Source organism: Lingula anatina, chromosome 1 (assembly GCF_051362555.1).
Source record: "Lingula anatina isolate TDL-2025a chromosome 1, LinAna3.0, whole genome shotgun sequence".
NCBI lineage: Eukaryota > Metazoa > Brachiopoda > Lingulata > Lingulida > Lingulidae > Lingula > Lingula anatina.
The window spans coordinates 1295669-1306695 of record NC_141767.1 but is presented as its reverse complement, the minus strand read 5'-3'; the positions used below and the strand labels follow the sequence as shown (position 1 = coordinate 1306695).

General features: G+C 35.8%; 1 protein-coding gene across 1 annotated transcript; it reads right to left on the bottom strand.

Moving 5' to 3' along the window:
* Nucleotides 1-312: 312 nt before the first annotated feature.
* LOC106181114 (GSK3B-interacting protein) lies at nt 313-10403 on the bottom strand. The gene is made up of 3 exons (XM_013565404.3): nt 10169-10403; nt 8136-8346; nt 313-3268 (listed from the first exon to the last, which is right to left on the bottom strand). Exons 1-2 carry the CDS (start codon nt 10373-10375, stop codon nt 8158-8160), a joined length of 396 nt encoding a protein of 131 aa, XP_013420858.2. The 5' UTR covers nt 10376-10403; the 3' UTR covers nt 313-3268; nt 8136-8157.
* Between the last annotated feature and the right edge of the window lie 624 nt (nt 10404-11027).

The window sequence follows — 11027 nt, the reverse complement described above, 5'->3', positions numbered from 1 at the left end:
AAATACAGGGCTAGCTAGCATAAGTACACGAATAATGATGCCTTTATAACGTTTCTTCTTACTATTGTCTTTATTTTTAAAAAAAAATCGAACTTATAAGCGAGTATTCTCAGTGTTCCACGGAGTCTGCTTCAGAGAGTGAGGGAGAAACATTAATATTTTAAATTAATATTAATGACAGTTCAATTCCATGAATAATAGGCTCAAAATCCCACTTCAAACGCGGGTTATTTATACGTTATTTCCTTTGTTTTTTGACATCCTCTACTTTGCAATGTGCAAAAACTTATAATACTGCCCCACAAACAAAACTGAATTAGTAAATATTTATTGCATTTTAAAGACACTCTCCATGTAAAGAAATACATAGTCTTCCGAAAAGATAAGAGATCTTATAAATAATAAAGTTAAAATAATGGTCATATCAGAAAAAAACGCAAGCCTCATTTATCATAAAAATGTCGTGTAAAACGCCAAGCCACCGACAATTTCTCAGTAATTTTGATTGAGTACTCTTGATCTTTTCCTGAAAACAGGAAATGATTTGCCATTCTAGGCACGTACACACGTCACGAATTGGTCGTCTTGCACACGCACTTACAATGTACAACGTGGCGATTTCTTACAGACTAAAGCGTTGACGTCAACACAGCGTGGCAACAACCTGCACCCCAGATCACATAAATGACGGTTTTCATTTCATCCGAGCAAATAGCATTATCACAAGCTTAGGACAATTATTCGTCCAAACACCTAGATGAAGATAATTACATACGTAATACCTGTACAATAAAAAGATAAAATATCTCAAAGCGGACAATATAAAATATAACAATATCTTAATACTTAAACCAGCAACTCAGATGACAAAGGCGCGTGCAAACGTCGCATTAAATGTACAGGACGCTGCGGCTCACGTTGGGGACATCACTGGTGGACAGGTCACTAGGGAACCGAGTGACCACCTAAATGACCCCTCATTATGAAAGAACAGGTGCCATATCTGGATTAAAACGAAGGCTACGAATTCCCTTCTTGCACGCACTGGACGTTATTGGAAGTGCAGGAAACCCTCGCTAGAACAAAACTCAGGGTAGCTTTTTCCCTGCTCAGTTGAATTTTTTAAAAAAATTTTTGCAATCACCCTCGCCGCCGTGATAAAACACACTGGGGCATTCTCCTTGACAACGCTTAACCAATTTCAAAAAGCATTTCGATGGAGATTTCCCCCTCCTCAGCTAATCTGTCCCTAAGGTGTGAGTCAGCGCCTGAAACAACGTTGTTTCCAGAACTTTTGATCTATAGCTACATGTACCAGTATTGCAGCTCGTGGAAGCTACTGTATACTCACATTTACTGTACTGTACACGTAGACAAACACAATCACACTTACTCCATAATAGATCTAAGATTTTCCACTATCACTTTTGCTACCAACAAATATCACTGTAGCAAGTGGTTTGAGCGGCAAATGATAAATAATTTTAAAGCACCTTTTATATGATATCTTAAATTACACGATATAAATACATTTCATGTATGACAACGACACTACACATTATTTAACTTAACAATGAATAATAAGGAATAATTTGTGCTATGCCCAGTATAAATTATATGACCACAGCTACTGTGGTGTACTGTGTATAATTATAAGCAGTATTTATCCTACACTGTGTATACTAACTGTGCTGCAAAAGCTATAATAACTGATGATGAAGTACTTGATAGAATGTTTACTTGGGGAATGACTAATCTAATATCCTCTGCATTATAACTGTGTGTATAATGAACAAAGAGCCCCCTGCGAAAATTTGTCTCATTTTACGGTTCTCAATATATTCTAGAACATCTTTTTTTAAAGTTTTTATGTTGTTCTGTAATCTATGTAACAGTTCGAGAACTGTTTTTGGGGAAGTCCTTCAGAATGTCCTAGAACAGATTAAGAACATTTTTCATTAAAAGAGAAAAAACATTATGTTCTAGAGCAGATTGAGAACCATAAGTGAGCGTTAAATGAGACAGATTTTCACAGGGGGCATTTTCAAACTTGTCGTTCTGGTGGACCCAGAGTTACAGAGATTACAGGGTACAGGAAATGGGATCAACAGAGGTGTGTGGAGGGTGGGGCTCACGAACCAGGCCCCAGTACCCCGTGTAACTCAGGGCGCACCAGTAGGACTACGGTTCATAATCATTATACTATAATGGAAATCATCCGAGATGATAATGAGGCTGTTGGCACTGTGATGTCATACGAAATGAAAATGTACAGGTATAAGAATCTGCCTGATGTGGGGTTACTTTTTCAGTAATAGGGATGAAACTATGTGTTTGGAATGCTTTCTAAGAATGCTATATGAAAGCTACATGAAAAGATGGGAATATGTTCTGTTGTGCATTAGACTGTAAGGGTGCATTCCCAGAGATTTAGATCGATCCAGAGATTTAGATTTAGATCGACCTAACTCCCTAGGGGTTCACACTAAATTGCAGTCAGCCGAGCCCGCACCATAGTTAATTACCCCCTTACAGCTTTTAGTAGGCAGGACAGACGCTTAAGCCGGCTAAGCTGACAGTAATCTAGTGAGACTTCCCACAGGGATAGATCGATCTAAAATCTATGGGAATGGGGTCTAATTCAAGAGGAAACAACTAATAAATATCCATGGATAAATCGTCAGCTTTTACTTGTAGATGCCCCACATTTCCTGAGCTGCCATTATTTCTGATCCCATTTTATTCTAAATCCTGTGAATTCTCACTTGACTGTGAAATAGGCTGGGCAACTCTGAGCTGTCTTGGATGATTTCCATTAATTCCATTTCATTGTAGGTGTCTTCAGAAACAAACGTCGACTTGGACTAGTTAAGTTCTAAACGACAAATAGACAAACTGATATATGACGTCTCTGTGATATGGTGTATATGTGATATGGTGTCACTGTCATATGGAGTCTCTGCCCAGTGGTGCCTCCCCTGTGCATGACTCCATTCCCCTGGGTATACTTCACTCCCCTGGGTATACTAAACAAGGCAGAATCAATATGGGGGAGACTGGTCTCCTGCTGAGCAGAGGATTCCTAAATCACTGATTACAAATGTGCATGTCTGGTGATGTCATTTGACCCAAACCAGTTGAAGTCTTGTGTTGGTGTCTCATGTCCTGCTAGCTGTCTAGACAATTCTACAGCAGAGAGTGAAGTCTAAGGTCCCCACTGTGGAGCTGACTAACTGAGGAAATTGGATTGATGTCTCGTGGGGGAGCTCTGCAAATAGAATGGGAAGACAGAATAGAAAAACTGAAGATCAATAAAAAGCAAAGCAGTGGGAATGCTATTCCTAATCCAGACCACTAACTGAAGTGGGCTCAAGGCAAAATGAATTGGAATCAATGATACACTTCTGTATTCTACTCTAATTTCATATAAAAATCACCTAAGAAAATGTAAGAATTGCTACAAAATAAGAGCTATTAATAATATAGGAGGACAGTGTTGATAAAACAAGTTTCATCCTCCTGTATTTAAGAAGGCAAGTGAAGTACGGGTACACTTGCTGCTAGATGAAAGAAATAACCAAAATCTTAAATCTGAGTCATTTACAAAACTGTTTGCAGCACAATATGTTTATTAAGATAACAAAATATCTTGTTTCAAATGTCATAAACATGTGGGGGGGGGGGTGATAAAAAAATTGTCCCAAAATTATTTCTTTACTTGTATTTGACTCCATAGTACTTTGTAGGAATTCTACTGGACTCAAAAGAAATTCTAGACAACGTCCTATAGGATTCCTATCTAGTATATATATAAATATATATATAAGACTTTATAGGAAATATCCCCAAGGAGTCCCCAGTAGCAAGCAGGTGACATCCAGGTGAGCAATTGATGGGAAGCTTTATGGCAATATTATCTGTCTAAGACAACACTAAGAATGCAATTAAAACTTCATAAAGTCAGGAAATGAACTGAACTAATAAACTACATGCATTGCATTCTTAATTCCATATCCAACCAGTCGCTTTACTTTGTATGTCAATAATAACAATGGGATGCCACTTTGGATCAGGCGTAATCCCTTGCCCATTGATTTTTGTGCCAATATTTGTGCTGAAAATACAAAGCAAGTCAACGTGAAGCAATATAATCAACATAAAGATTGTGCTAATGAAAGCTTAAATGAGAGATCATGAATCTTTTTATCAGAACTTCCACTTTTCTGCTTAATTTGTGCTGGCGCTGAAGACTGCAGGTGCTATAAACACTGTAGCATTCAGGTGTCTAGAGTTAACACCTTGATAAAATGATACAGGTGTCTAGAGTTAACACTTTGATAAAATGATACAGGTGTCTAGAGTTAACACTTTGATAAGATGGTACAGGTGTCTAGAGTTAACACCCTGATAAAATGATACAGGTGTCTAGAGTTAACACCGTGATAAAATGATACAGGTGACTAGAGTTAACACTTTGATAAAATGATACAGGCGTCTAAAGTTTACACTTTGATAAAATGATACAGGCGTCTAGAGTTAACACTTTGATAAAATGATACAGGTGTCTAGAGTTAACACCTTGATAAAATGATACAGGTGTCTGGAGTTAATACTTTGATAAAATGGTACAGGTGTCTAGAGTTAACACTTTGATAAAATGATACAGGTGTCTAGAGTTAACACTTTGATAAAATGATACAAGTGTCTAGAGTTAACACTTTGATAAAATGATACAGGTGTCTGGAGTTAATACTTTGATAAAATGATACAGGTGTCTGGAGTTAATACCTTGATAAAATGATACTGGTGTCTAGAGTTAACACTTTGATAAAATGGTACAGGTGTCTAGAGTTAATACTTTGATAAAATGGTACAGGTGTCTGGAGTTAACACTTTGATAAAATGATACAGGTGTCTAGAGTTAACACTTTGATAAAATGATACAGGCTCAGCGTGGGCTTTTGGTTTTGGCGAACAGACCTTTGTGACTATTTTAATTTCCTCAAAAGAAAAAAATATATCCCCATGTCCACCTTGAATACCAAGATTAGTGAAATAATCTAAATGATAATGTTTTCATAATTCAATTTCTGCTGCATCCTCGCCTTTGAAAACCCACTAGGCAACAGTAAATTTATAATAAAATAAACTAAAAGGGTTGATTCTTATAAAATACTAAAAAGAAGAATTTATTGCTGGACAGCTGAAATAATGTTACTTCTTTTAACAAATAAAATTTTGTTTGTCTGGCTACCCATGCCTCATAATGAAAAGAGCTTTTTTTTTTGGGGGGGGGGGGGGGGGGGGAGGGACAGTATTCATCAGTGCTTTATAACCTGAAAACAACCTGGCAGCAAGCCAAAACATGTGAAACGACATTCAAGAGTTAGACTCTTAAATAGGAAAATCAATCACATCTACAAAACCACATTGCCCTCATTTGCATTCATTCTGGAACAACAGACACTGGCCCAGTCTATACCACAGACATTTTTATAGAGAAGAACAGGGTGTTAGTGCAACTTTGGTAGTCCTAGATGAACATTTTAAAATGAAAAATTACTTTTACTTTCAAGCACATTAACCAGACATGAACCTAGGTTAAAAAAACCCCTCTGAACATTTATCACGGGACCCATCACCTTACCTTGACGAACTTCAGGAACATCAAAATTGCATAAAAAAAACAAGGAATTCCGCTTTTCTGTGGAAAAAGCTCATGTCTGATTAACTCAGAGATGACTTTTTTTTCTTTTTAACACACAGACCTAGAGATGACTTTTTCTTTCTAGCACACCGACTCACTACAGCTAAGACACAAAGACCTAAATGAATTAGGCAATGCAAAAATCTTCACTTATTTCAACTGATAAAACAAACGTGTAAGAAATGACAAGAAAAAGTGATACAGACAGGAAATGTACCAGTAAATGCAAGCATAAGGTTTAATCAATAATGACACCAGGACGGCTTTCTCAGGCTATAACATATGGCATAAATGAATTCTAAATTGGCAAGTAAAAAATAACAGAATAAGGCTTCGTTCACATGCAATGTCTATTTTCTATTTTCTATTTTCTATTTTCGGTATGTCTTATGATCACGGTCTGTGCACTGAATATCCCGCCGCGTAATTACTGGCAGCGCAAGCCAGTTACTTATAGTAACTTATAGTAACTGGCTCGCGCTGCTAGTAATTACGCCGCGGGATATTCAGTGCACAGACCGTGATCATAAGACATACCGAAAATAGAAAATAGAAAATAGAAAATAGACATTGCATGTGAACGAAGCCTTATTATCTAGGGTTCTTAGAAATCTGCATCCCTGAATGGACTTGTTGAGAAACAATAGTTTAATTTCAGAAGTGTAAAACATTTAGTCAGCACAACATCTGCACATAACATATTATGTCTCCATAAAGATTTGAATGTGTATGAAAACCAAAATAACATTTGGAATCATTTCCTCTTAAAATCCTCTTAAAATGGAGGACTGTTAAGAGTACCCAGCGTGTCCCAGCATCAAAAAGGGAATTGAATAAAATATGTAAAAGTTATCAGGAATTGTAAGGAAAAAATGTAAGAAACATGCTGTAAAAGAAGCAAAGGCCAAGAAAACAGATATGTATAAGATATGTACTAAAAGTGGACTGTAAGGTAAAGGAGCAGGGTTACGTGTTTGTAAATAGCTAGCAACCACTTCACTAAAGTCTGCCAGGAAAAGGAAAAGAAAAAGGACAAGAAGCAAGGAACAGACCTGTTAAAACAGTGACTATGCGCGCAACTACCACCTTTGCCTGACCTCAGCCACGGAACACAGTGCAGATAGCATCAGTATGTACAATGTAATCTTCACAGTCAGCTAGCTACCATGTCAATTGTCAGATATATCATACATACATATCCTAATCTAAGTACAGATCAAAGCCAATTACTGCAAACATATGTTCATATTGATCTTCTCTGACTCTTACCCATCCCAAAGATGTTTTGAGACTGTCTTTTGTTTTTTAATTAAAATGGCAGTTCTAAAAATACACTAAGGTATATTCCTTCTATATTCCTTCTTTTTGTTTTTCTTGGTTAATTATTTTCTTTTCTTTCACATTTCCCCCCCAAAGAAAAACTTTTTTATCATTAGGAGCTCTCTCTCTCTCTCTCTCCCTCTCTCTCTCGTCCTTAAGATTGTTCATCTATAAATCTATTCGTGTATTAATTTTTAAAAATCTATTTCACCCCAGCAAGAATCCACTAGGGAAGCTATCTAGCATTGTGATTAGTAAGTACCACAGTGTGATTGCATGAGAAAGATCACCAGGGTCTATTCCCTTCAGAGAATATACTAAACAATCTGTATTCTTCTCTTCTACAATGAATGAAGCATCATTTTACAATTTCTATCCACTTGAATAGATCTATACAGTCTGCAAGCGTCTTATTATTGGTGACTCATTCCACTGAGAGCTCCTGTTCACATTTCCTTGAATCTTCAGACGTGTGAGTCATCTTGTCCAGGCCAAAAAAAATTTTTTTTCTTTTTCCAACAACTCCCATGTAAGTTAATAGCTGTGTGCAAATAGCATAAAATGTTTTTTTTTTCTCACAAGCAAAAACTACATTTTTATTTTTGCCTTTGTAATATATTTTTCTACCTTCTTACTGTTATGAGCTCTCAAAGGAGGGTATTTACTTGATTAATGTCTTCAACATAAACAAATTATCTTATCAGCAGGTCACTACTGAGTACATTATGGTCAAGAAAATATGTGACATGAAATGTCATGTCAAGACAAGCTCCGAAAGAATTCCCCCATAAGGTTAAGGTCAGGGCCCTCTCATTTTTCTCAAGTTTTCCATACTTGCATGATATTTGTTGTGAATAAATAATGTACGGCAAAATGTCTCTGAAAATATACATAATTAATTAACTACACCAATTTATGGTAAAAGCCCATGGGAGAAAAAATATGAATTTTGGCAAAATCATAAAAAAAGCTCGTGCCTGTAATATAATTGATCCAAAATAAATAAATAAATAACAATAATTAAATGAAAATTATTTATAAGCTCACTCTGTATCAAACTATATACACATTATTTAAATGAAGATGAAATCAAAGAAGAAAAACAAACCTTATAACTCCTATGTCTCCTGTCAGCTCTCGGCACTCTCCTGGTCTGTTCCTGCCTGCTGCTGGCTGTGGAGGACGTTCAGCTTTGACAACAAGGCGTCACCAAACGAGTTCCGATACTCGGGACTGTAGGCGTCCATCAAGGAGTAGATGGTCTCGAAGAACCTAGAACTGTGCTCCTCCTGGACTTTATCATACTGCTTCCCAACCACCTGGGGTAGTGGTATTACAAATATATATATTATAAGATTTAAATATGGAATGTGGAAATATTAAAATCTTAAAATGTCTCTTAAGAGATAAATATAGATGAATATGGACTGATTGATATTTTTGTTTTGTTTTTTCCATGACCACTTGAAATACAAAGGTAGGATACAATGTTACATACAGAATTGTATCAAATGAAGTAAGATAATTAAATGTGTACAAAAGGCATGAGACCTTTTCAAAGCATTTTTTCCACCACTCTTTGTTTAATCAAAAAGATATGTGAATATCATAATACCATACCTAAAATTTGCTCAAAGAATATACTGAATTTGTAAAATCAGTATGATCACCAATTTTGATTTCTGAGTTTGTAGTTTTTGAGTCACTGTGACTCAGATTCTGGAGAGAGAATTTGTTTAATTTCACTAGTATGAAAAAAAACTAGAAACTAAGAACACAAACAGGTGTCCAGAATGAATTTTTTTCCAATAATTTTTGAAAGGATACATACCTTCATGAAGAAGAAATTTTCTTAAATTACCATGATATTTGTTATATGTCTACTATAGCTAATACACATTCCATGCTTTCAAAATTTTAAATAAATATTTTAAAACATCTCACATCATATATGCCTTATTGATAAAGACCAGAGATGCCAAAGCTCCTGTTTTCCAGCACACACTCACCTTTTACTCTCACTACCAAAACTGCTCAGTAAGGAAATCCTCACATTTCCATTTCCACTTATATTAATATTGATAACAGACTGCTACAGAGCTTATGAATCCCCAATCTGGCGTTTTTTTTTTTTTTTTTTTTTTTTTTTTTTTTTTTTTTTTTTTTTTTTTGCTATGAGGCACAATCACACCAGTTCGAAGCCAGAGACCAGAGGACCATAGATACAACAGAGATAAGTCAAACTAATAAGACAAAGAAAATTAAGCACCATAATTAAGGCATTGGTCAGACTAACCATTGACATCATTCAGACTATTTCACTACAATATTTTTTCTAGAAAGACATCGTAAGTCTGGACACACATTACCATATAACCTGGCCTGGACATGCCTTTACAGTGACTTAGTGTAAGTGAAGGCATGGTAAATGTCTGTGTAGAACCATATACAACCAATGTTTGTACCAAAAATACATTTGATCTAGCCACTAGACACAACCCACATTTCCTGTTTGTGTCTGGAGGAAGAGGAATGATGGATGAAAATCAAATTAACCCAGGCCTAATGCTTCACATGGTATTTAAAGGGACTGTTAATACAGTGTACCACTAACCAACAGAGAGAAAAGGTTAATATAGACAAAAGGTTATCAATGTGAAGGAAAAAAAGGTCTAAAACTAGAGGACTCATCATATTACACTGTCTGACACACTCTGAGATGCAATCATGCATGTCAATAATCAATAAAACACCAAAGGGGTGATTAATATAATATCCATGCACAAATAACCTATAAACATCATTTTTATCATCAAAAAGCTCTAACAACAAACATAGAGAAAGTCGATGTTAATGTTTTGGTGAGCCTTGTTTCACCACAAAATGTTAACATGCCATGTAGCAAATGAAGAATTCCCATTAACGTTAACGAGACTCTGCAACATGTTTCAAACGCGAAACAGATGTCAATATTTATTTTTTTTCCTAATATTAATGTAAAACCACCACAGATGCATTTGTTGTGTATCTCTGCAACTCTTAGCTTAAATTTCTGTTTTCGTTTGTGACTTAAGATGAAATTAATGTCACAATCATTTATAACAAGTAGAACGTGTAACACTAATGAAAGCGAATACTTACACGGAACCCTTGAACACTCAGCTCCACACACAATTTGTTCCCTTCCTTCGTTTCCACATTCATGTAGACGGTATAGTCGTTACATGGCAGTTGTGTTGATATTGCCACATATTTCACGGCATATCTGACCTCTTTTACGGCTTCTTCCGCCTCAATCTTCAAAATTTTATCTTCAAATATATACGAGTCCCGCTCTCGGCCGGCCATGCTTGAGTCTAATTTCCTTCACTCTCAGAAGAGCGACTGATTGTGTTTGTTGAGCAAAGACAGTTCGCAGTCGATCACAATCCATACTCACCGCTGTAATTTTATCAATTCTGTGCATTGGGTTCGATCATATTTTAAGTCTGATGAAAACCTAGTGAGGGGGGGGGGGGGGTATTTTCTCTAAAAGAAAAAGAAAATAAAAAAATCGCCCTTGAAAGATATTTCAGCCTCACTTGCCGTTGCATATTTGTTAATAAATTTCATTTCTTCTAAAAAATGCATTCTTCTTTACACTCGCTGAATTGATAGGGCCTATTCATTTTTTTCTTTTGAAAATTAACGCAAATAATACATTTGAAAAATGAGTTGTATTTTCAAAATAAATTTTAAACCTCCTGTTGTCATAACCACATCTTAATTAACGATTGAAAGGCTGAAGGTGTCAAATTGTGGGATTTTTTACACAGAGCAAAGCAATTTACAAAATAATTTTCATGAATTCTTCAACAATTTTCTAGTGCTCACAGATAACTACCCGTGAACTAATGTAACACATGTAAAACATAATGCAACTTCTGAGAGGTTAACATAGCTCTTAAGTAGGCAAGAACTTCCCGTTATATAACTAAAATAATTTCTCCAGATATAAAAA

Coding starts and splice junctions, on each gene's coding strand:
- LOC106181114 (XM_013565404.3), bottom strand. CDS start 10,375: ATGGCCGGCCGAGAGCGGGACTCGTATATATTTGAAGATAAAATTTTG. Junction 8,347..10,168: donor TGAGTGTTCAAGGGTTCCGT/GTAAGTATTCGC, acceptor CCACTACCCCAG/GTGGTTGGGAAGCAGTATGA.